The sequence below is a fragment of the Protopterus annectens genome, chromosome 12.part0 (genome assembly GCF_019279795.1).
Source record: "Protopterus annectens isolate FY-2018-M chromosome 12.part0, PAN1.0, whole genome shotgun sequence".
In the NCBI taxonomy this organism is placed as follows: Eukaryota; Metazoa; Chordata; order Ceratodontiformes; family Protopteridae; genus Protopterus; species Protopterus annectens.
The window spans coordinates 843069777-843096690 of NC_056746.1; the positions used below are offsets into that span (position 1 = coordinate 843069777).

General features: G+C 41.7%; 1 protein-coding gene across 1 annotated transcript in view; it reads left to right on the top strand.

Annotated features, from left to right (window-relative positions):
• The window catches only part of DNAJC5 (DnaJ heat shock protein family (Hsp40) member C5), a 1154993-nt gene that overhangs the window by 730958 nt on the left and 397121 nt on the right, over positions 1-26914 (top strand). The window contains exon 3 of the mRNA XM_044089884.1: positions 12739-12855. Coding sequence (XP_043945819.1) covers positions 12749-12855 — 107 coding nt within the window. The 5' untranslated portion in view covers positions 12739-12748. The remainder of the gene's footprint in view (positions 1-12738; positions 12856-26914) is intronic.

The window sequence follows — 26914 nt, forward strand, 5'->3', positions numbered from 1 at the left end:
CCATCAGAGCTCAAGATCCGACTTAATTTTAACTTTAACCACCCTTTATCTCATTAGAGTGTAAAGCATGGACACACTACAGCCAAGAAAAAGTACTTTCTTATTTTAATATTACTAGCATATACAACAGTCACTAAAAATTTCTTCCACCTCGCATTTAAAATACCTTTGACTGCATACTATATGGAACTGCTTGACATTGTAACATATAAGTTGCATCAAGAAGCTTTTATACCAATATTAATAAGAATAAGAATGTTTTTACTCCAGTCCCTTTGTTCTTCTAAATGTTAATGGCAGTGGGATTTGTTTTACAGTTCACCCACAAGTTTAACATCAACAAACTTCAGTCCTTTAGTTTGTTCATCTTGCAGAACCACAGGTCACATGTCTAAACTGTATCTAGTGGGATTGATGCTTTACAGTTTCTTCATTTATTTACTAATTTCACATCGTTGATGATTTTTCTGATCCTCTCTGTCTACTACCATACCCATCCCTGGTTCAAGTCAAAAGTATTCATGATTCTTTTAGTCAGCTCCTGGGCTTTTTTCTATTGCTCAATCATTTACCTTTGGAACAATGTAAAATGTTTCCCTGGCAGAGTATATTGTTATTGTCAGATGATTGAGAGTAGAATCCCCTTTTTGCTTTCTGGCCTAATGTTTGGTGGATAAACTTTCTTTCTTAGCCTGTTTTATATTCAAGAGAATCTTTGACCCTCCAAGAAAATATTTTGAAGACCAATGGATATAGCAACTTGAAAACATCACAAATGTCAGGATAACTCTGCTTCTTTTCTTCCCTGATTTACAATGACTAAATTATTTTCCAAGAGCACACTGGTGTCCCCAACATTTAATACTTTCCCACTGCCACAGATTTGTCAGAAACCACTATTTCTGCTAGTATGATCACAACTTCTAGTATTATAGGTGTTCACTACCTTTTGATGGTCAGATTTGGCGAATACACATGACGTGCCCTCTCGGTTAACAAATTTTGCTGTGAAAAAAACAGTCCAGTTGCTTATTTGTACTTTCATAAAATGAATGCAGTCTGATCCTTTCAGTTTTTCATGGTGTACCAAAATGAGGTTTTCTCTGCCGTGTCTTCTAAATCTTTTTTGAAACCGCTGTTCTTAAGAAGTCTCATGTTCATCTAGTCTTTCCTTAATTTTAGCCTCTGATTTTCAAGTTTTATCAGCTCATCTGAATAGCTAGATAAGGTTTCTTCTATTTTTCCAGCCTTTTTAATTTGACATTGACATATTGCTTTACTTGTGAGTGCATTTTATTTTTCTGTAAATTACTGAAAGCCATGTTCTGTAGTAAAGCTGAAACTTTTTCTTCTCTTCTATTCGAGTTTTGCTTACATTTTCCAGAATGTTTTGTTGGCATCCAAGCATTGTAATTGCTATCTAGTAAGTAAATTTTACCCAAATTGATAACATTTACTGGCTTTTTTAAAACAATGTTTCACTTTTCACACTGACAGAGCTCTAATCATCATGCTATTCAGTGTGCAGCCGCCTTAGAAGTCCCTTAGCTTTTAAGCATTAATGTTAAGGATATACATTCAGTAAAGTTTAATGAAATATGTTATGTGGTACAGATATTTACTGCAGTGAGTCACAGTAAATATGTAGTGCACTTTGGCTTACTGTGAAATTATAATTACAGCTAGCGTGTAGAAAAATTATCCAAATGGAGCTTTTACGTACACTACCCAGGAGCACTCTTGGTAACCAGCTTATAGAGTTATGTAGTTGCAGATGAATGCTGAGGAAATCAAACCTGGATCTAAAGGAATCATCTCATTAATGGCTCATAACCTCAATCCTCTGCACTAAATACTATTGTAAAGTGTTGCTGTGTACCTTTCCTTAGTACAGTTTATTGGTGGCTATCATTACATCTCACACTGTTAATTTACTTGACAGTGGCTCATGAAAGCATTACAAGCTAGTGATAAATCTTCTCAAGAATGCACACTTTGCCATGCCATGTTTCTAAAGTTCTTCACTGTTTTCATCCCTTCTCCTTTTGATTCCTGAGTGCATCTGACCAGCCCCAGATGTGATGTCGCTCTCCCTTTGACATCCATTACCACAGTGGGGTCGTACCTCTGCAGTGGTGAAGTCATCTAGACTCTTAGGGCTTGGTTATCACCATGCGATGGAGGTCAGCAAGACATGCCTATCATTATACTTTAGTGAGAGTTTTGGTTGCTCTGCACCTAGAAAATCCTGGACATGAGCACACATTGATGTCAGTATGCAAATGTTTTGCTCCATGTTTGTGAATTTTAGGATATCTGTTTACACATAGTTTAATATATGCTGCCAATATTATGTTCCTGTCTTCTTGAGAGTGGTCATCGTAATGCAGATTCCTCATCCTCTTCTAGATGAAAAGTGCCAGTCTAGCCAGCCCTTGACCAGTCAATTTTAGCCTCCTCACCAGAAAAAGCCATCTGGATCCCAGGAGAGTAGCTCAGCCCAGATCACTGACCTATATCTCATATGAAAATCAAACGTACAATAGTGGTCTAAGATCCTTTGCATTTATTGTAAATCCAGCGAGAAGACCAGTAATCTTTATGCATGGTGCATGAATTCAAGACTCCTACGTTGCTGTATAGGTTGCTCATACAAGATTAAAGTAGGACTGCACAGCTATCTCCCTTATTTTGGGAAGGCTAGTGGCAGTTTTCAGCACCAGAAGGCATTTGAGAATTAATATTTATTTATTTATTGACATTTGTTTACAGGGAAAGACCGACTGGGTCACAAGAGCCCATTTTCAGTGGAGGCCTGGGGAGAAAAGCTCCATTTTACAAAGAATAAAAAATTCAAAGACATTACATAAAAGAACAGTAGAAAATTACACATTTCAAAAATAGTCAACAATACTGTAAGGCATAGAGATATACCAAACTATGTTACAAAGAGAACAATGAGAAAAAGCAAAGTAAAACACTATATATAATTCTTGAAAGCATCCTTTTGGCAATTCACACTAGTAATAAGTAAAAGTCATGTGTTTAGTTTAATTGTGACTATAAAGGGTGAGAGAGATTAGTGTAAATGGGGAAGAGGTGATATGAAAAGGTTATGTAAGGTGGTAGAGAGAGAGGTAAAGATAGCTATTTGAAGATGAGCAGCTGTTGATGGGCAGAGAATCTGTACAGGTAGAGATGGAGAAAAATTGATGAGATTGATGTTCAAGTTGGGGTATGGCATGAGCAGAGCTATGAGTTAGGTGGTCATTCAGAAGATGCTTGAAGGAAGAATGGATGGATGGTAACTTACAGATGTCCTTCTATTCTCATGTTGCAGTACTCATTACAGTAGTGAGGTTGCTCCCTGCACCACCGGCATCTGGCTAGTATACCAAAGTCTTTGCTCCTGGAGGGTACGTGTGACGTCCTTTTGTCAGGGCCATAAATGACGTAGGGTATAAAAGTGACGTCTGCACGTACCCTCTTCAGAACTTTTCTGCCGCAGTGAACGTCAGACTCCTTTTTGCCAGTTCTGAAAGCAGATCACGTTTTTCAGACGACCGGTTAAAGTTACTGCTCCAGACCAGATGACCGCTTCAGTCAACCGATACACGAGTGCCCTATTGGGTTTTTCTCTGCCTTTTGTTTACTGTTACGACATGCATTTATTTTTATTTATTTATTTATTTATTTATTTGCAGTTGGTTAACCAGGATAGTCCATTGGGCCAATAAGAACCTGTTTTCAGTGGAGTCTTGGGGAGAAAAGCTCCAATACAAAGGTTACAAAAAGTTTACGGCAGTTTACAATTTAAATCATTTGTAGGTTCAGACAAAACAAAGATTAAGGCATTACAATAAAATTTTAGGTTACATTTTGTAGAAGACAAAGATTAAGCAGATTAACATGTCAAATAGAAAGGGGAAGTGTGCTTGTGGGAGACAAATTTCTCATAAGGACATGCACGAAAAGTGTGTATTTTGCTTAGGGGAGGCCCACGACCATACGTCCTGCCCCCTTTGCATATATTTTATCCCAAAAACACTTTGCAGCCATCTGGCCATGTTAAAACTTTATTTGAAAAATCAGAGATTATGACGTCTTGCTCTTGGCATGGAAGGTGGAGCAGGCCTGTCCGCCGAGCCGCCGAGGAAGAAGTCCAAGAAAATCAGGCCGGAATTCCACACTGTGCCTCAGGCATCCGAGCAGATTCTTGAGGCTAATGAAAGCCCAGGATCTTCTCATACCTCCATTTTCAAACCAGGCCCCGGAGCCTCAATGGAAGCTGGGATGGCGGAAACTTTAGGTACGTCCACTGAGGCTAATCAGCCATCAGATCCTGATGGCGGAGGAGAACCACGGTTCATTCAGAGGGCCCTGCTCCTACACTTCCACCCAAACAGATGTCTGCTCCGATTCTTTCTCCACAGGCTACCCCTTTGAAGAGAAAACAAAAAGTAAAGTGTCCTGAGCCTTAACCGGTTCCTGGATGGGAAGTATTTTCTCAACTACCACCTGGCCCCACTCCTTGACACCTTTTAGTGGTATCGGAGGAAGACAATTCCTCCTCAGAGGAATCTGTTACTTATGAATCACAAATAGACTCCCCCAATGATTTCATTAAACCAGAGGAGGAGGACGCCATTACTCCGGAGTCCCCAGGGGAAGAATTCACTTTTGGAGAGACAATCTCCCTCATGAGGGAACATTTTGAGTGGCAGGCATCAGAAGTATCGGACACCAAGAAAAGGTACTTTGACCTGCTACAAATGGAGCAACCATCTCCTTCTTCTGTGCCCTCCGTGCTACCTGCTTTCCAGTATGCATTCTTGGCTGCTTCTCAGTCCCCAGACTCACAACCACCAGCCTCAAAACGTCCGGAACATTTCTATAAGGTCCCTCAGGAAACCCAGTTCCTTTTTAAAAATCCTCCAGGAGACCCAGCAGTTATTGAAGTCTCTGCTAAAAAAACATCAAGACAGTTGCCTTGTGCTGCTCTCTACCCCATGGGATAAAGACAGCAAATTCATGGACAGACTAGGGAAGAAAGTCTATACCTCCTCTACTCTGGCTATAAGAGCTCTCAACTACCAAACATATGGCTAGGTATGTCCTGGATACCATCACCAAAGCTTCTATCCTCCTATCCTTCTCTCTGAGTCTCCTGACTCTCACATTAAAGCTCAAATAAATACCCTACTTTCCACAGTTATAATGCTGTGGAAGCCTCATCAAAGTCTGCTGCGTCAGGATCAGTTTTGAGGCGATATTCCTGGGTGAGACTACAACCACTCCCTATGGATGTACAAACAAAATAGTTTGACGCACCCTTGGACAATAAGACCATGTTTGGCCAAGCCTCAGCAGAGCTTCTCAACTCCCTTCAAGAAAAGGGAAAAGAACTACAAAACCTAAAACATTTACTGGTATCCCCTATACCCAGATACCACAGGAACTACCCACAAAAACCTTTCTTTGTTAGAAGATGGTCTTTGCACCCAGCACCTCAGTCAAAGGGGGGTAGACAACCAAGGAAAAGCTCTACCCCCAGGTTTCCCACCAACTCTTCCACCACACCCTTTCAGAGTCAGTCTGACCAAACCAGACCACCTCCACTGTGACTTACCACATTTAGATCCAAACACCCCCTTATCCCTTCATCTCACCCTCTCTCTACCCTCATGGTGGATAATTATATCAGAACAATGGGTCCTCTCCATCATTCAGAGGGGATATTTCATGACTTGGTGGATGTTACCACCCTTCCAGGGTATTCCTCAACCACCTACAAACCAAGCCCACCTTTTCCACCCATCGTTCAACAACTTCTAGCTCAGAACACCATAGAACAGGTACCCTACCCACAAAGAAACATAGGCTTCTACACCAGAACATTTCTTGTACCTAGGAAAGATGGCCCATGGAGGCCAATTCTAAACTATTTTTCCTAAACCTCTTTCTCAAGGTACCCAGCTTCAAAATGATTACCTTACCCTTGCTCTTGCCACTCATACCAACACAGGCTTTCATGGTAGCCCTGGATTTGAAGGAATGCCTACCTGCACATTCCTAAACATCCAGGTTACAGGAAATTCCTCTGCTTTGCAATAGGTTCTTGCCATTTTCAATTCTCTGCCTTGCCCTTTGGACTCTCCACTGCTCCTTGAGTGTTCACAAAGTGTCTAGCACCCTTCATTGCTCACTGCAGGACACAGGGAATACAGATAAACCCATATCTAGAGGACATGCTTATTCTTCATCAAGACCACCAAGTCCTTCTACTCCACCTACAAAAGGTAATTTCCACCCTAACTCAATTAGGGTTTACCATAAACCACAAAAAGTCTCACCTGACCCCCTGTCAAGACCTGTTTTTCTTGGGATGCAGGATCAGAATAGACAGAATGAAAGCCTTCATTCCAGACCAAAGAATCCTAGACCTTTGTCTATACTTCAAAAAACTCCTCACCCACTCCTCCTTGCCAGCTCGGAAATTCCTAAGAATGTTAGGCGACATGGCATCCCTTATACCCATGTTGCCTCTGGCAAGACTCCACATGCGAAAAATCCAGTGAATCCTAAAAAAAATGTATGGAGCCAACACTCCAAGTCCCTGGAATCACCCCTTCCCCTACTTCAGTGTCTGAACAGGAAACTCCAATGGTGAGTATTAGCATTTCACCTCAACCAAGGAATCCCCCCCTACAGGTTCCAGCCCCCCTACAACACGCCTCCACAGACGCATCAGACTTGGGGTGGGGTGCAGTGCTACTAATAAACCAGAATCAATTCTCTGTACAAGGCAGATGGTCCAGCCTAAGACATAAGGACCATATCAGCATCAAGGATATGAGGGCACTACTGTTAGCCCTTCTAACATTCAAATCAGCTGTTCAGCCAGGAGCAAACCACAGATACGAGGAACCTGGCTCCAATAAAGGCTGTCCCTTCCAAGATTCCTCTTGTCCGAGGAATAGCTGGTACAAACACTTCCACAAAACGCACTGTTGGATTCTTGTTAAAAGTTCATGGACCTTAATTGCAATACTTAGAATAGTGCAACTTTAAATACAGTTAGGGAGAGTATACATTAATTTGAATACTGCAGTATCTTAGAGTATCTCTGGAACCTCAGAGTAGGAAATACTCTAAGATACTGCAGTATTCAAATTAATGTATATTCTCCCTAATTATATTTAAAGTTGCACTATTCTAAGTATTGCAATTAAGGTCCATGAACTTTTAACAAGAATCCAACAGTGCATTTTGTAGAAGTGTTTGTACCAGGTATTCCTCTGAGACGAGGAATCTTGGACGGGACGGCCTTTATTGGAGCCAGGTTCCTCGTGTCTGTGGTTTGGTGCTGTTTGTGGTTGTTGTGTTTTTGGATGTTCAGCCAGGAGCCCTGAAAGTGATGACAGACAATATGACTGTCCTGTGGTACATAAACAAGCAGGGGGAACAAAGTCCTACCCTCTGTGCAGTCTGGCCATCCAGATATGGAACCTGGCATCATCACTCCAGATTCATGTGGTAGCAGTGTATATTCCCTCAATAGAGAATGTTATGGCAGACACGCTCAACAGAACGTCCTCTCCCTCTCACGAATGGATGCTTCACAGAGAGGTATTCCTGGACCTTATCCACAGGTGGGGTATTCCACAAGCAGATCTCTTTGCCTCCCCAGGAACAGATAGATGCCCTGATTCTGCACAAGAGACCCACATCCCCAAGCTTGGAAAGTGGACGCCTTCTCCTTTCCTTGGGAGGGAATTTACCTCTATGCCTCCCCTCCCTTCACTATGATTCAGAAAGTCCTCCTGACAATACAGAGGAACAAACACAAAATCCTGTTGGTGACCCCATTTTGGCCAAGACAGCATTGGTTTCCCCTTCTCCACCTACTAGCCAAGGGCAATCATCACAGGTTAACCCACCGAATAGACCTGCTCACACAGGACAAGGGATCCCTACTACACCCCCAGGTGAACAATCTGAAACTGACCTTATGGGTGATAGGGTTCTAATCCCCTACAGACACCTATACTCAGAGGATGTACTCAGTGAGAATTATGTATTTAACTGGAACAGATTCTCCAAGTGGTGTAAACAGAAAAAAACATTACCCTCTGACTACCTGTATACCTATGGTCCTTTCCTATTTGTGTGAGCTACTTCACTCAGCACTAACTTACTCTTCTTTCAAAGTCCATTTATCTGCCATCTCTGCTTGTCTTCCCGTATCACCTTCTCTGGCTTTCAGATTGGAAGTTGAGCTTTTTCTGAAAGGGGTACTTCATATCAGACCCCCCCAGAAAGCCTATACCCCCTCCTTGGGACCTGAATTTCGTACTAGAAAAACTTACATTGCCACCTTTTGAACCAGCTCATTCAGTATCCCTGGAACTGTGCACCCTGAAAACAGTTCTACTAGTGGCCGTCACTTCTGCCAGGAGGGTATCAGAGATACAAGCCCTTATGGCTTCCTCTCCTTATCTTATTTTCTACAAGGACAGAGTTGCCCTCAGGACTTAACCCCTCCTTCATGCCTAAGTTGGTTAATGAACTCTCAAACCAGACCATTAACCTACTGGTTTTCTACCCTCATCCACAAAATTCCTCAGAGAGGAGACTCCATCCTTTGGATGTCCACAGGCAACTGAGTGAGGTACTACTTAGACAAAACTAGACCTGTCAGAAAGTTTGAACAACTATTCATCTCCTTCCATCCGAGAGCTCTAGGGAAGGCAATCTCCAAGCAGACCATTTCTTCATGGATCTCAAAATCCATTGGCATGTGCTATTCCTATCATGAAAAATCCTAGCTCGGTCATGTCAAACCTCACTCTTTACCAGGGTAGCTGCCTTTTTCTAAGCGATTGACTATGCTTCCATTTTAGAAGGTGCCCCTTGGACTTCGGTTCACACCTTTACCAAACATTACAAACTGGACCTAGACTCCAGAGCAACAGCGGGGTTTGCCAGGTCAATTCTCCAAGGCCTCATTTACCAGGGAACCCAATCCTCCACCCAGGCCCATACCTAAAGCTCTGATACTCTCCCTACTGTAATGAATACTGCAACATGAGAATAGAAAGATGTAGAATAGTTGTGTAAGAACTTACTATAACCTTAGATGTCCATCTCTTCCATGTTGCAGTATTCACTTTCCCCCACCTGCCCCTCTACCTTTAACATCTTGCTTGCCATTCTGACTTGGAGAACATTACTTTGATAACCCCCAATGTCTCCACTACACACACCACCTACTTCCTTGACTCTAGCCTGCATGTAATTCCAAGAGCCCCATTGGGACTCTTACACCCACAGGACTACTGTATGTGGCAGTTCATTCTGAGGAGGGTGTATGTGCAGACATCACCTTTATATCCTACGCCAGTTTATGGCCCTGAAAAGGGACATCATACGTACCCTCCAGAAACCAAGACTTTGGTATACTTGCCGATAGGTGACACTGCTGGCAGCAAATCCCTACTATTAATGAATACTGCAACATGGAAGCGAAGGACATATAAGGTTGTGGTAAGTTCTTACACAGCTATTCTTTTAATAGCCTGTGGAATAGAATTCCATTTTTTGGCAACAGAGTGGCAGTAAATGCTATTTCTATTTGCTTTTTGAGGTTTATAGATGGTTAGAAGGTGTTTATCTTTAGAATGAAGGGGTTTGTTGGGGTGAAAGGAAGGAAGAATAAAGCTTGATGTAGGACAGGCACTGGGTTCATAAATGATGTTGTGGGCAGTAGCTAGTTGTACGAACTCCAGGCAGTGGGTTAGTTCAAGCCAGCTCAAACTTATAAGGGCTTTGCAGTGATGTGTATAGTATTGTTTATTGGCACCAAATGTCGCAACTTTGTTGTAGCATATTTCAAGTTCAGTTTTAACAGATACCTGAAAGTTGGTAAGGATAGGGGCACCATATAAGAGTGAAGGAACGAGTTGAGTGGTTGCTTGTGTGGTTTTAACAGTGTTAGTTTTTATGTCTATAAAGTATGCCAAGTTTCTGGTGAATTTTTGTACTATTTTGAATGTGGATTTCAAATTCAAGGTTGTCATCGATTGTCAAACCAAGCAGTTTTGTATGTGGTACAGTTTCTCTCTCTCTGTGCTAAGTGAGAAGATTTTGAAGCTGGATTTGTTCTTCAGATGTGCTTTGAGGAGGAATAGGACTTGTTTTGTTTTTTGGCAGTTGAGTAATATGGGCATTGTGAAGGCTTCTGGTGTGATTTCAAGATGGTGTGCCAGAGTGTCAGACAAGCATATTCGAATCATCGGCATAGTGTATAAATGATGCTTGTGTAGAAGAGGTACAGAGAGCGTTAATGAAAATGTTAGAGAAGTGGACCAAGAATTGAGCCTTGTGGTACACCAGTGGTAACAAGCAAGGTAAGGAGAGAAAGTATGTTGCCATCTAACAGTTTGTCTATCAGGTAGGTAGCTTTTAAACCACTGAAGTGAAGGGGGGGGGAACTGGCTGAGATGGTGCAGTTTAAGGATTTTGCTATGTAAGATGGTACCAAAGGCTATGGAGAGATCCAGAAGTATGGAAGAGATAAGTTTGCCAGAGTCCCTTTTTTCCTTTATATTATCTAAAAGGATAGCAGAGCAGTAGTTGTACTCTAGCCAGGGTGGAATCCATGTTGAGTACTGGTTAATAGCTGTTCTGAGAGAAGATGGTGAAGAAGTTGAGTGTGGATAATTTTTTCTAGGATTTTTGAGGAGGGGGGGAGAGAATTGCAGTTGGTTGAAAGTTAGAGACTTCTGTAGAATTTCCTTCCTTGTGCAGTGGAATGACAAATTATATTTTCCAAATAGCTGTGACATAAGATTCATGTATGGATCTATTGATTAAGATTGCTACTGGGTAAGATATGGCTTCTGTTGCCATCTTGAGGTATTCAGCAAATTTGAAGAAAGGTTTAAGTTTAAATAGCAGTTTTTTTAACAGTAGATATTGTTACACGTTTTAAGGTGAAGTTGTTAGCATTTGCATCTAAGTATTGTTTGGATTCATATTTTTCAGAGGTTAATGTGGTAGTGGATGGGCAGGTGGTAATATGTTATAGGCTAGGGTAGGGGAGGGTAATGTGCCTTTGGTGAGGCAGCAATGCTATCTATAAAGTATTTATTAAATGTAGTTGCTATTTTGAGGGGACAGCAGGCTTGAGAGGGATACAGATCATTTTTTTTGAGCCAGGATTGAGTTGTGTGTGAACAGAAGACCAACAGTTTTTGGATCATTTTTATGATTAAGTTGTAGTTGGTCATAGTGTTTCTTATCTTTGTATGTTTATTTTTTAGCTTGATTACAAAGTTCTCTGTGTCACTGAAAGTATTTATTTAGCCACTCCCTCCAATTCTTGTCTTTGGTATGCATAATGTTTTTGGTGAGGGTGGGTAGACATGGGGAAATATTTTAATTTTACTCTATTTATACGTAGAGGGGCAAGGTTATTTTTGGTGTTAAGATATTAAAAGTTGTAACCGCATCATCTAATGTAAGAGTTTTTAGTGTAGACCAATTGAAGGTCCTTAGGATACTGTTGAATAAGTCTTAGTTAAATTTTGTGAGATTCCCGGTTGATTTAAGTTTGTGAGTATTGGGGCGATGAGTCGTAAATATGTGTGTTTATGCAGGGAGATTGGTCATTTAGGGAGTTAGGATAAATGCCACTGGCAAGTGTATTTACTGGGGTTTGAGACTAAAATCCAATCAAGAATTGTGATTGAGTCAGACCAAATAGATGTATGAAGGATGAGGTACTGTCAGAGGTTACGTTTTACTAGTCAATATTGACATCACCTAGAATTATTTTTTTTTGTAAGTAATACTACTAGATACTCAGGAGAGAAATTCTTCAAGTATGGATATGTTGTGTTGAGGAAGGTGTAAATTGCAACAATACAGAAAGTTTTTTTCGAGTTTAAGTGTTATGAGTATTTCAGCTGAGTGAGATTTAGGGATGAAGTTGGACTAGGAGGAGATTATAGGATCCTGGGGGGTACAGTATTATGACTCTGCCCCCTTTTTTGTGGGGTTGATCAGTCCTTATAATGTTACTGCCTGAAGGCAGTATTCTGCATCTTTCATATTGTTTTTAATTCATGTTTCAGTAATGGCTAGGATATCTGGGAAAATAGTGATGTCCAGGCATGTAGATCTGTAATTTTATTGCAGATACTATGAAGATTTAATAATTGAAGGAATGTCACTACTTTTGTTTTAAAGGTTTCAGGCAGGTTGAAATAGATATTTTTCAAGAATGCCAGATGAAGGTATAAGAAACCTCTACTTTGAAAGAGCCAAATGGAAGCAGCATTCTGTAGGATCAATGGACTAGATGTGTGCTACAAAACGGGAGCTGCCCCAAGTCAGTAGATAACCTGCTGGTTTTATGAGTGTGGGTAGTGTTACATTCATCCTGCAAATATAATGAATTCTATTGGTGCCAATTCATTGGTTTTGTCATATGCACTTCATACGTTATTATGGTTAATCTACAAAATAATGACTGACTGGGAGTTGGAAACATGTGATGTACTTTCATTTGTTTTTCTTCATTTTTAGATTTGTAATCAAAGCAGACTTTGGTGTCTGTAGGCCTACATTTCTAGTTATCTTAATTGTTTCTGAGTGCTGGTGCTTGCTATCTGTTGACTGACAGAGGTGATGCATTTGCAAGTTATAATTCATTGCGTTATTTCATATTTTCAGCTAACTGACAATGACAGAGCAGAGACAGCGTTCCCTTTCAACATCAGGTGAGACACTGTACCGTGTGCTGGGGCTAGACAAGAATGCCACATCAGATGACATCAAGAAGTCATACAGGTAAGGAATCCAAGACTCTCAGACTATGGCCTGTTTCTAGGCATGTCAACAGAAATGTGCGTGTCATATATGCGTGCGTGTGTGTGTGTGTGTGTGTGTGTGTGTGTGTGTGTGTACACATATATTTAGGTGTGTATGTATGTGAATATATATATATATATATATATATATATATATATATATATATATATATATATATATATATGGATTCACTTTATAACCTCGAAATACTGAAATATCGAATTTCAGTATCTCGAGACTATAAAACCGAATCCACAGAATACCGACACAAAAAAACGCGAAATTCACAACACTGAAAAAAACGCACACACTATACCACACATACACCACAATACCCACATCACAACATAAACAAACAAAACTACACACATACACAACTCATACACACATAAGCAGGGGGCAAGCCCCTGCACCCCACCCTACTTATATATACTAACTCCGAGATCGCACAAACACAAAACAAAAGCCAACTCACACATGCACATTCTCAGACCCCCTCACACACACATCAAACACATCAGCACACTCACACACACTCAAAACCCTTAGAAAACACTTACCTGATATAACACCTACATCCACACACGGCACCGCGCACCATCAAAACACAATCCCGGACATTAAGCAGCGTAAGGCCATAACCGCAAATTCGACATATATTCGAGTTCGCGATTATGACCTTTCGCTATTTTTAACATTCTGCTTTATAGTCTCGAGATGCTGAAATTCGACATTTCAGTAATTCGAGGTTATAAAGTGTTTCGATATATATATAGAGAGAGGCGTGTGTATATATTGAAAACACCCAGTACTGACTGTAAAAACATCAACGTCAGAAAGTCGAAAACAACAGTGTCGACACACAAGTATACATGTGACAGGGCCACACCCCTTCTAATTATGTACACTAACTCGGAGAGCGCACAGAAATGGGGTAAGATCATATTACTCAATCCCAGGAATTATTTGAGCTCGCACACCTGTTGACTCTCTCCTTAGTCAACCACACACGATAAACAAAAGAAAATACTTTGATACATATATCTATATATGCATAAATGCACAGATACATATATATATATATATATATATATATATATATATATATATATATAAAATATATTTTTTGTCATTCCTTCCCATCATCCAATCACCTTAAGTAATTAGGTCCCCCAGTTGCTTACACATGTTCATTCCTTTATGGGCCCCCCAGCTTGCCCTTCCCCACTAAGATTGAATATGTAGTGTCCCTTCCCTTTGTGAACTTGTGCTCATCAGACTGGGTATGCTTTGACTCAGGAATGCTTCTTCCCTCTTGTTTCACTTAGTTGCTTTGCATTTCTTCTTATCTCCACTCAAGATGCTTCTGCAGGGGGACACAAACATATATCCTCTCACCCATAGACTGTGAGAAGCAAGCAAGGTATACCACTTCTCCTGCCCCCCCCGAAAAAAAAAAACACTAGGCCTTACATGTCTGGGCTGCTTCTCAAACGCAAGTTTTAGCAGCATAGGCCAACGTAGGGGTAAATGCCAAGCCCACTGTGCCAGAAGGCCATTTCTCATCAGTGAGTACAGCAGAAGGGCACTATATTCCATGCAGATATCCAACTGCACATTGATTTCAGGTCAGTTTAATATGTTGCAGTATGCAGCATAATAACAAAATGTCAAGTTTTGTGCCTAATTTTATAAAGTAATGCTTCTACAAAAATAAAAGCCATAGTATGTCAGGTTGCATTAAGTTTTAAGATTGATACTGTATCATTTGGGCATTATATGAATTGTTTTTTTGTGTTTTTATATTAGCACTATGCTTTTATACATTAACACAATTATGTGTGCTAGAGTTTGTATGAGATATGTAGTTTAATCATTCTGGATGGTTCTGGTAACCTAGCACACACCACAGATGTCTTCCCATGAAGACAATGTGAGCAGTGACATTTCACCTCGCAAGTCTCTATTTCTTATGTTTCTTTAAGAAAAAGTGCATTATATACTTCTTTTCAATTGTCCTGTTTTGTTTCACCTTCCTAAGTGGTGTAACTGCTCTGTTCTGTACCTTTTATGCACATGTGAAAACTTTTTCCTTGGGATGCCTCTGAAAATGGCACTGCCTGGAAGGAGGGACCTGGTCAACAAATATGAAAGAAATATGGTGCTTTTCTTTGCAGATTTGCAGTGAAATAGCTGGACTAACCCAGCTTCAACAAATGTTTTTTTAAATTTGCATACACATTGTGCCCCCCCCCCCCCCCATGGCAGTGTTTACAGTAAGATAGTCGCAGATTGCTCAGTTTTCTTTGAGAACTTGTGATAGAAATGCTTTATCAGCTACTTTAAATTAGCTGTTAGCATTTTCTACTTTTTTGATGTGATCCATCCATCCTCAACCCTTTTTCCCATTTTGCAGATGAGGTTGGGGTGTTACTTCAACAGTGACAATCATCTCTAGTCAAGGTTTATACTGCCAGGTGGCTAGCCCTGCTGCGGTATTCATCTGTACCACTCACTAGCACACACACACACACACACTTGCACCTACTGCCAATTTAGTGTGTCAAATCCACCTACTGCATGTCTTTGGAATATGGGAGGAAACCAGATCACCTGGAGGAAACCCACACAACTGCAAGGAAGGACATGCAGACTCCACACAGAAGGCACCCCAGCCAAGAATCAAACCAAAGAACATCTTAATGTGAGGCAACAACGCTAACTGCTGCACCACTGTGTGAATTATTCAGTGAATGTTTGATATGTGCTGGTTATAACCTGCTCACACTAGTGTCTAATCTGACCAACGTATTGCTGCGTTGGGGGAGCGGAGATTATTGAAGTCATTAATTGTCAGTTTATTTTTGTGTTTACTGAATTTGTATACAAAGTTTTATGGTGAGTATTTCAAAAGAATGCAGATGGAGGCTGCACTACTGAGTAAGAAAACCGGGATGTGTTGGCCACTGCTGGACCTTCGCTCCCATCCTTTTGCTCCCTGTGGATCCTGTCCCTGAGCCTGGACCATATGGGTCGAGGTCATAGAACTGGGCAAAAACCTCGCACTGCTTGGATGGTGGTGCAGTTCTGGTTGGAGATGTATGGAATCTGCTTTTAGTCCTTCATTTGAAGAGCTGTGGAGCAATACTACTTGGCATGGCATTGGCCTAGTCATGAATCTACTAAAAAAAGTCCAACCCCCCCCCCCCGCCTCACCTCTCCACTTCAATACGATACTTGGGTCTGTGGGTCTAAATGGGGATTTGGGGGTAGAAAAAGGCTGGTGGTATGCCTGTCCTGCTACCAAGCAGTGTAATTTGTGTTATCAGGAGAGAGTGAAGGAGTATATAGGCTTCCTCTGTAACGGACACTTATTCTGGGAAAACAGTGTAAGCAAGTTTGTTCTTTGGGTCCGCAACCGTTTCAAAAAGAGTTGTCAGGGTGAGTCCATTGTTTGGAAAATAATACATGGAAATACAGAGGATGTGCTGAATCTCTGTAGAGTGTGAAAGGCACCAATGTATTTGCTTATACACTTTGCACTAGTGTTTTTATTAACACGAGATGAATCCTACATTATCTTTTTTGTTCAGCTTTGAAAATGAAAGGTAAGACTGTTTTATGTTTTAGAGTTGCCAAGCACTGAGTAAAACATTTAAGAAGTAAACAGCTTTGAATGTTAACAGCTGGGGTCTCTTGTGTCTTATTTTACTTGTCATAAGTAAGCAAAATACACGCGCACACACACACACACACACACACATATATATATATATATATATATATATATATATACACACACATTTATGTATGTATATATTTTACCTGAAGATTTGCCACATTGTTGTCTTTTTATATGAGTAATATATATTTTTTGTATAAGATGATGCATTTGGCTTGGTCCATAGCTTAAAGGGGTTCTTTAACTGTTGTACCTAGTAGTTGGCAAATATATTTATATACAGTTAGAGTCAGTCAGTAAGTAAATGTTTAATAAACCCAATTCCCAGCACAGAGTTGTACTATGAGGCAGTGCAGTCACTAATGACACAGTATGAATGTGCAAGGCCCTAAATGTAGAGAGAGAAATATGAGGATATGTTTATCGGTCAAATATCATTGTCATTATAGTAAGAGCAAAGTGATAATTGAGTCATAAGGTGTTAGAACACCTCATTTGCAGATTAACCTTTCCTTCTAACTTACTTAAATTTCCTACAAGTATACTTGGTGAAACCAATGGAAATAAACCTAAAGCACTTTCCAAACAAATACATGCTACATGTGTAATGTTTAGCAGCTGAAATGCTGTTTGTTTACAAATGTTCTCTTGTGTTCCTGTAGTCTTTCTTTCTGTATGTTTGCTTTTCTTTTGTAGAAAATTTTTGGCATGGGCAGAAAATTTCAATGAGTAAAACTGGATAAACAATTTATTTATTTATTTTATTTTACATTTGTTGACCGGGCTAGTCTAACTGGATATATGTCCATTTTCAGTAGAGGCCTGGGGAGATAAGCTCAGTTTGTTTGTTTTTCATTCGACTTTTCCCAGTTAGGGGTCATCACAGTGGAACTCCTGTCCACTAATGATTGGCAGTCGATTTTTACGGTGCCGAGGTGACAGCCTGACGCCCAACCTTCAACGAAGGCACACCCATTCACTCATGTCTTTTGAACGCCACTCAACTGCAGGGAGGACGTGCAGACTCCACACAGAAGGCGCTACAGCCGAGAATCGAATGGGAGAGCCTCTTGCTGTGAGGCGACAACGCTACCGCTGCACCAAAACAAAAAAAAAACATTCATATGTACAATGCACATTACAGGTTAACACAGAATTATCAAAGAGGGCAGAATTCATAACAGTGCAAAATGCAAGTACAGTACAAAATGCAGGTACAATACATAATAAAGAAGGCAGCTTATTGTTTAATTATATTAATAAAGAGTTGTCACAATAATAAGTATCCACAGAGGATGTAAGTAACATTATACAGAGGGAAACTGTTTTGTAATAATTAATAAGGAAAGTAGAACATGTTAATGAGAAGTATAGGGTAGGCAGAGCCTAGTTTGAAGAGATAGTTGATAAACAACTAGTAAACTTTCAGATACAGTTTTTCCAGTAAACTTAAAAAAAATCACAGGCATTGGGTTAGCTGATATTTTGTACCTCTACCACTTGGTTTGACACTGGTACATTGATAGAATGAAACTAAGAGGGTTTACCACAAGCACCATGCTTTAATGGCGGTTTGCAATTTTAAAGATTCTCCTGAATTCTCCACCTAATCCTAGATTTACTATTAAAGCTATTTCTATATCTCCACTATGCATCTAACAGTGTTTTTCCTGGAAATCTGAACTGTAAGAAACCCCATTGTTAAATATCATAGGATCGTGCGAGGTTACTATAGCAATAACCCACGCCTGGGTGTGGGTAATGCTGGATTTACCCACGGTTGGTGTGGTTTGGTCACGAGGGCGAAGCCTGAGTGACCAAACAAAGCCAACCTTGGGTAAATCCAGCATTTACCCACACCCAGGCGTTATTGTTATCTAATGACATTATTTAAGAAAAAAAAATTACTTTTCTTAAATAATGCCATTGTATAATGCCTCCTTGTTGCCCTTCCGCAGTTGTCTGGTATTCTGCGGCAGTTTTGATGTGCTGCGCATGTGTATGCCTATGCAGTACATCAGAGCTGTGGGCAAAAGCAATGGAGAAAGCAAGATCTCCGTCGCTTTTTACAAACTGTTTTGCTATGTTAAATGGGTTTAACGTAGTGAGACAGCTTTAAAAAAAAGCAACAGAGAATCTCCGTTGCTATTTTTAAAGCTGTCTCGCTATGTTAAACCCATTTAACATAGCGAGACAGTTTTGAAAAAAGCAACAGAGAAAGCAAGATCTCCGTTGCTTTTTACAAACTGCCTCACTATGTTAAAGGAGTTTAACATAGCCAGACAGCTTTAGAAAAAGCAACAGGGAATCTCCGATGTTCATCGTGTTTCACTGTTGCAGTCATTATACTTGGATTATCCTGCTAGTAGGCTACCTGCAGTCGGCCTGAATTCCAAAGCCCTGGTCCGGTGTTGGTTGCTGTCGCCTCTTCCCTGACGTCAGTGCGCCAAGGGTATAAAAGATGCAGCTGACACCATTTTCTTCAGTCTTTCTTGACGCGCGATGCCTGAATCAAAAGCAGTTCGCAAGTGCCGGTCGGCCGACTCCTGAGATTTCAAAACCGAATTTCAGATCCGAAGTCTTCATTATAACGAAGTACCCTGTTGGGGAAACTTTTTTCTTGCTCCAGACCGATGTCAGAAAAAGTTAACAATTGTATTTCTTGTGGGAAGCAAATACCTCATAAGGATTTTCATTCTTACTGTATTCCTTGCCTAGGCCCTGACCATGACGTTGCTAGCTGTCAGTTTTGTGCTAGATTTAACCAACGCGTCGGTACGATTTTGCCTTTCATTACTTTGGCCGAAGATTTAATTATATAATGCCGTCGGAACAGCCGACGACCGGAGTCTATAAAGAGTGCAAGGAAAAGGACAGGCATCCGAGGTCCAAAACTGACGAGGCCTCTGCTAGGCCAGTCGCCGGTTCGCCAGTTCTCAGTGAGGCACTTTCACAGCCCCTGACGCCCGCTACCTCAGAGCCACAGGACGCTTCCGACTCCCACGTGGAGCCGACTAGGCCTCTGGATACTCAAGGTATTGGACACTCGGAAACTATTCCCTCAGATGGGTCCGAAGCCACTGAGCAGGCATCAGCTTCTGAGGGTGTTTTCAGACCTACACAGTTATACGTAAAGCCAACCTCAGCTTCAAAGGCAAAGGCAGCTCTAAAGACAAAGAAACAAGTACAGCATTCTCCTGCACAGACTTCCATGCCTAAAAAACAGATGCTTAAAATGGCCGAAGACCTAATTACTTTGATCAGGGGTTCCCATCCCCCTCCTGATAAGAGGTTTAGGCAAGAGACAGAATATGAATCTTCAGATCAGGTTTCCATTTTCTCTGACTCCTCTTCTGAACAGGGATGCTTCCTTCCTCCCTACGAGGATTCTGATGCTGAAGAGTCTATTCCTTCAGCCTCTCCTCCTGAGGATTATTCCTTTGGGGAAACCCTTCATTGCATGAGGGAACACTTTCACTGGGAGAGCCAAGATTACTCAGAATCTAAGAAAAGGCTCAGAGACTTTCTTTTACTACCTCAGCACAGACCTCTTGCTATTCCACCTGTTCTAGACATAGTAGATGATGTATTTTCAGAGTCCAGCCTGTCTCCCGACTCTTTACCCCCTGCACCAGTTAAGCCAGACAGATACTACAGGGCTCCAGATTCCCACAAATTTCTATATAAAAACCCTGCTGCTGACCCAGAAACTATATCTCAGGGTCCCAAAGGGGTCAAGGCTTCCACTGCAAAAAAACCCTGTCCCCTGTAATAGGGATTCTAGGGCACTGGACAGATGGGGGGAAAAAGTTTACACTTCTGCTACCTTGGCTGCAAGGGCTTTAAATTATCAGTTTCATATGCTTAAATATCAACGATATTTAAGGTCTCTGCTAAAACAGAAAATGTTGACAAATTCTGAATGTCCGGATAACAAGGAAATGCAGGATTTATTGCATGCAGCTGAAAAAGTGGGAAAGCATACTTTGCAATGTGGTTTTGATTCACTGGAGGCCTCTTGCAGGGCCGCTGTTACAGGTACTGTCATTAGAAGGCATGCTTGGTTAAAGGAACAAAATCTACCTGATCATGTTAAAGCAAAATTATTGGATGCTCCTTTATAGCATGATACTTTGGTGTTAAGGCAGAAGAGGTGTTGAAGAAAATGGAGGATAAAGTGAAATCTATAAGACAGTTAAGGATTTCTTACAGGTACAACCACCCAGATTTAGCAGGAACTGGCCTTCAAAGAACTGGTCTTTTGCAGTGTTAGGCCACAAAGAGGCAGATACAGATGCCCTAGAGGCAAATCCCAGCCCCAAGGCTCATACAGGCCTAAACAATGGGGTGCTTCTACCTCCAAAAGCGAAGAAGACAAATCACAGCCATGCAGAAAACAGTCCCAATGACTTTCCTCTGCCAATACCAAGCACTTATCTTTTTTCAGTCCCCTTAGGGGGAAAACTAGCACTTTTCCACAAAATTGGCATGTAATCAACCAGGACAAAAGAGTCTTGAACAGGGCTACAGGTTCCACTTTCACACCCTGCCAAAGGCAAAAGGTATGCCAGACCTGCCACAAAATCAATAGGCAGAGGCACAAAAACAAGTTACATCCCTCATGGACATGAGGGCCATTCAGCGAGTACCACAGCAAGAGCAGGGGCAAGGATTTTACTCAAGACTATTCCTGGTACCCAGCAAGGACAAAGCCTGGAGACCAATACTGGACCTGTCTATTCTAAACACTTTTCTGGACGTTCCAAAATTCAAAATGTTGACTCTGCAGCAGCTTCTGCCCATGCTGGGCAAGAAGGCTTGGCTTGTAACTTTGGACCTAAAAGAGGCATACCTGCATGTCCCAATCAGACAGTCTTGCAGACGATACCTCAGATTCATAGCTGGATCAATGCACTACCAATTCTCTGCACTGCCGTTTGGCTTATCTACTGCACCCAGGGTCTTCACAAAATGCCTGGCACCAGTAATTGCTTTCTGCAGACAAAGGGGAATTCAAATATACCCTTACTTGGACGATTGCCTTATTCAAGCAGAGAACAAAGACATTCTACTGAGGCATCTGGCGTTTGTAAAAAGATTACTAATTTGCCTAGGGTACACGGTAAACGAAAATAAATCAAAACTAGTACCCTCTCAAGAGATAATATTTCTGGGTGCAAGCTTAAATACAACTGCCCAGATGGCTTATCTCATGCCAGACAAACAAAGGCAACTGACTTCTTACTTCGAAATGTTGGCAACAAGCACCCAGTTATCTGCAAGAAAAATTCTGCAGGCTTTGGGCTTCATGGCATCCTGCATTCTACTAATTCAATATGCAAGACTGCATATGAGGAAACTACAATGGTATCTAAAAAGTGTTTGGACTTAACATTGCCACAGCCTGGAAACATTAATTACCCTCATTCCCTGCCTGCAACAGGAGTTTCGATGGTGGGCACAGGCCTGTCACCACAACAAGGGACAGCCATTCACTCTACCCATGGCCAGGCAGACACTAACAACAGATGCATGAGATTATGCCTGGGGGGCACACATGGCAGGGATATGTATTCAGAGAGCATGGCCAGCAAGCCAAATGCATCTACATATCAATCAAAAAGAGATGCTAGCTGTTCAAAATGCATGATCTACTTCATCCAGGAAAACTGCTGGTAAAGACGGACAATACTACAGTCATGTGGTACATAAACAAGCAGGGAGGCACACATTCCTACCCCCTCTGCAGAGAAGCCATGACTTTGTGGAACACAGCATTGACTTATCAAGTACACCTGCAAGCACAATTCCTGCCAGGAAAGACAAATACTCTGGCAGATGAACTAAGTAGAAATCTCAAGGATTCTCATGAGTGGAAACTAGATCCACAAATCTTCAGCATGATAACAAGGAAATGGGGATGCCCAGACATCTGTTTGCCTCCCCACACAACTGCCAACTACAGAGATTCTGCGCAAGGACTTATCACAAACAAGCATGGAAAGTGGATGCCCTATCATTCAGCTGGAAAACCCTTACAGTATATGCCTTTCCTCCACTGCCTCTCCCCCCCAAGGTACTCCTAAAGGTCAGACAAGAGAAGCCAAGAATGATACTGATTGCCCCAGACTGGCCACGCCAGCACTGGTACCCATTCCCAGACTGGCCACGCCAGCACTGGTACCCATTCCTAAAGAGCTTGTCTCAAGGCCCAGCCTGGACATTACCCTAAATTCCTCATTTGCTGACCCAACAAAACAATCAAATCCTGCACAGCCAACTCAGAACCCTAAATCTGTCTGCATGGCTGATAATGTAACCATTCAGAACACACCTCTCTCTAAAGCTGTTATGGATGTTATTTTGGAGGCCAGGAGACCCAGCACCAGAAAATCTTATACAGAAAAATGGAAGAGATTCTGTGCTTGGAACCAGGCACAAGGAATGGACACGCTTGTACCAAATATTCCTCAGATTTTACAATACCTAACTGAGATGCTGGACAAAGGCCTATCCTTCTCATCAATTAAGATCCATGCCTCTGCCGTTTCAGCTCATTACAATACGGATCCACCTATTTTTTCACATCCACTGCTAAGGCAGTACCTCAGAGGGGCCAAGAACATAAGACCTCGAAGGAGAGCTCCAGCACTTGCATGGGACCTCAATTTTGTCTTGGAAAAGTTCACACTGCCTCCTTTTGAGCCAGCCAATGCAGCTGAGATAAAATACGTATGAAAAACAGCTCTGCTCCTAGCAATAACCTCAGCAAGAAGAGTCTCAGAGTTACAGGCACTAATGGCTGTGGAACCTTTTATTATTTTCCATCCGGACAGGGTTTCTGTAAGGACAAACCCAGCATTTATGCCTAAGGTAGTGTCCAGTGTGGCTGTTAACCAAACCATTCATTTGCCTACCTTTTATCCAAATCCACAGAATAAGGGGGAGAAACTTCTGCATTCTTTGGACATACATAGACAGCTACACTTCTACTTGGACAAAACTAAAGCCTTCAGAAAGACTGAGCAACTCTTAGTGGCATATGCTGCAGGATCGCAAGGAAAAGCTATTTCAAAGCAGACTATTTCAAAATGGATAGGCCACTGCATTTGTTTCTGCTATTCACAACATGGCAAATCAGTGCCTAAGGGCATTAGGCCACATTCAACCAGAGCAGCAGCCTTCCTCAGAGGAGTACCAACCAAGGACATTTTGGAGGCTGCAACTTGGACTTCAGTGCACACTTTTACTAAGCAACTACCGCTTACCTCCTTACTCGAAATCCAGAGCAGGCTTCGCCACTGCAGTTCTGCAGGGCCTCATAGCCACTCCTAATTCTATCTAGGCCCAGCCACCCAACCTCAGCTTTGGGATTCAACCCAAGTGTAATGACTGCAACAGTGAAACACGATGAACATAGTACAGTTGTGTACCTACCATAAATGTAGATGTTCGAGTGTATTCACTGTTGCAGTCCAGGTTACCCTCCCTCCATCCCCCTTTTCATTGCTGGGACTTATCTGTACTTCTCTATTCTTTACAACCTATGTTGTGTATTTGCTTGTAGATGAAGGTAATGTTTATGTTGGTGCATGCTTTTTTATGAGCAGAATTTTTAGCCTACCCTTTTGGGGGCACCTGACATCTGGGGCAAGAAAATCTGAAGAAAATGGCGTCGGCTGCATCTTTTATACCCCTGGCGCACTGACGTCAGGGAAGAGGCAATAGTAACCGACGCCGGACCAGGACTTTGGAATTCAGGCCGACTGTGGGTAGCCTGCCAGCAGGATAACCCAAGTGTAATGACTGCAACAGTGAATACACTCGAACATCTACATTTATGGTGGGTACACAACTGTACTTTGCTTTTTTTAAATCTGTCTCGCTATGTTAAACTCGTTTAACATAGCAAGACAGTGTGAAGCAATGGAGATCTTGCGTTCTCCCTTGCTGTAAAAAAGAGTTATAGTAATGGAAAAAGTCCGGGCGACTGGACCTTTTTCCATTACTATAACTCTGATTTACAACATGCACGCTGACCAATCAGCGTGCACGTTTTTGAATATTAATGGGGGGTCATTGTATAATAGGCTATAGGCCCTGAGGCCCTTTTAAGCCTAGCCAAGAGTTTAGCCGATGTTTAGACAAGTCAGCACCCAAAGCCCCTGTCCAGCAGGGACATGGGTGGAATCCCAGAGGTGTATTTTCTGTTTCCCATCCAGTTATCCAGGTTGCGCTTAAAAAGGAATAATGACGTACTCTGCTTGATGTGGAGAGGGAGTCTATTCATCAGGTGGGGGAGTCTGTAGGACACAAATCTGTCCTGCCAACTAATCCTGTTGATATCAAAGACCAGAAAGACCAGGTTGATGTTGTGCTTACGAGTTGCTCGAGTGGAGCTTGACTTGCAGATATGCAGCAGTCCCATCAAGACGGTCTGTGAGATTGCGTTATATGCCAAACCGAGGTCACCCCTGAGGAGTTTATATGAACTGATTAGAGGGCTAGGGCTTTTAGCCTATCTGTGTAGGGTCAATGTTTGAGGCCGTGGATTCTCCTGGTGTGGAACCTCTGTAGTCTTTCTAGCTGCTGCATGTGCTTTGCGAGGTACATGCTGAAAGGGGCATTGTACTCAGTTGATCTTATAAGGGAAGAATACAAGGATGTTATGGCCTCTTTGTCCCTGGATGAGATACCCTTCTTATGAGCTGGGCCATGTAGAAAGCTTTCCGTACAGTGGAAGCAACATGGTGGTCAGAAGTCAGGTTGCTATTAGCCTGGTTGCCCAAATCCCTCACTACTGATTGTGTACTTTGGAGATTGTTATTAATGTGATATGTGGGGATATCACTCTCCCCAAAGGGGATGATGATACAATTTTTGGCATTCAGCTTGAGGCCATGTTTCTGGCACCAGTCATTTGTTTAGGTGATACCCTCTTGGATGACGTTCACATCACTTGAGGAATTGATGACTGCGCCCAGCTTGCAATCCTCTGCAAACTTGGTCAGCCATAGTCCACTGGTTTTGGCCTGCACCTCAGTGAAGTATATCCCGAGTAACAGAGTCCCCAAGACCGATCCCTAGGGTACGCCGCTCATTACGGGTCAACTGGTGTTCCTGTACAAGTTTGGAAGCTAGGAGGAATAAAACTGATTAAGATCTGGAAGGTTTTGTTTAACTGTATCTTAAGACTCTTGATGAATGAGTATTCTACAGGAATCTGAAGAAGTCTTTGCAGTTCAGATAAGATAGTTTATTTCTGGCAACAGACAAAGTTTTTGACTGTATTGCACTTTTTTATTTTTTCCAGTGTGTGTGGCTTGCAACTTGGTGTATCCCCTGAACTCAAAAGGAGAAACCATTTACTGACCATGTTCAAGTGTAATCCAAGTGATGGCTTGCCATAATTGGACAAGTAACATTAGAGTAGCTTTGCAAGTGTTTATGGAAAACTTCAAAGTATGTGGCCTCTTCAGAATTTTGTATAAAATCGTTGGGCACCTTAGTGAGCTTAATTTACTGTTTAGCTTTAAACCTAGGCAGTCAGCAACAGTACAGTGAAGAGTTGCTGTAAATATTGGTCCTAATGGGTTACTGTATAAATGCTGAACACGTTCCACAGCTCCCTTATATGCTATGTAACATGTGATCTCTGCGGTCTTTCTTTTGTCTGTGTTTCTTAATGTGGTAAGTGAGCTGGCCCAGAAACACTTTTCAGTGATAACCTGGGCCAAAGTAGCAAAGACAAAACAGTACAACTTGTTGCTTTTTGCTGAAGACAGTACAGTGAAGACGTTCAGTAATATGATAATGTAATGTTAGTAATGTGATAATAAAACAAGCAAATACAAAAATGAGATTCATTCAAACCTAAAGAATATAACAAAAGAGTTGGTCAGTATTCGTATTTTCATGTGGTGTACAGATTGTTTATGGTATTTGGTGTGTATAACATATTGTAGCTGTAGCACTGATAATTTGCATTTTATAATGAACACAGGTAGGAGGTTGAGATTGTTATTTGTATACTGTGTTAATGGGGGAGGGGAGAAGTGAAAGTAAGCAGATATGTGGAGTAAATATATGTTGTTGTTCTTCTTTCGTCTTTTCCCGGTTAGGGGTCGCCACAGCGGATCATCTGTCCGCTCATGATTGGCAGTGAAGTTTTACAGTGTCGAGTTGCCAGCATGGCGTCCAACCTTACATAGAAGGCACACACACACCTAGGGCCAATTTAGAGTGTCTAATCTACCTACTGCATGTGTTTGGGATGTGGGAGGAGACCGGTGCACCTGGAGGAAACCCACGCGACCACAGGGAGGACATGCAGACTCCGCACAGAAGGCACCCCAG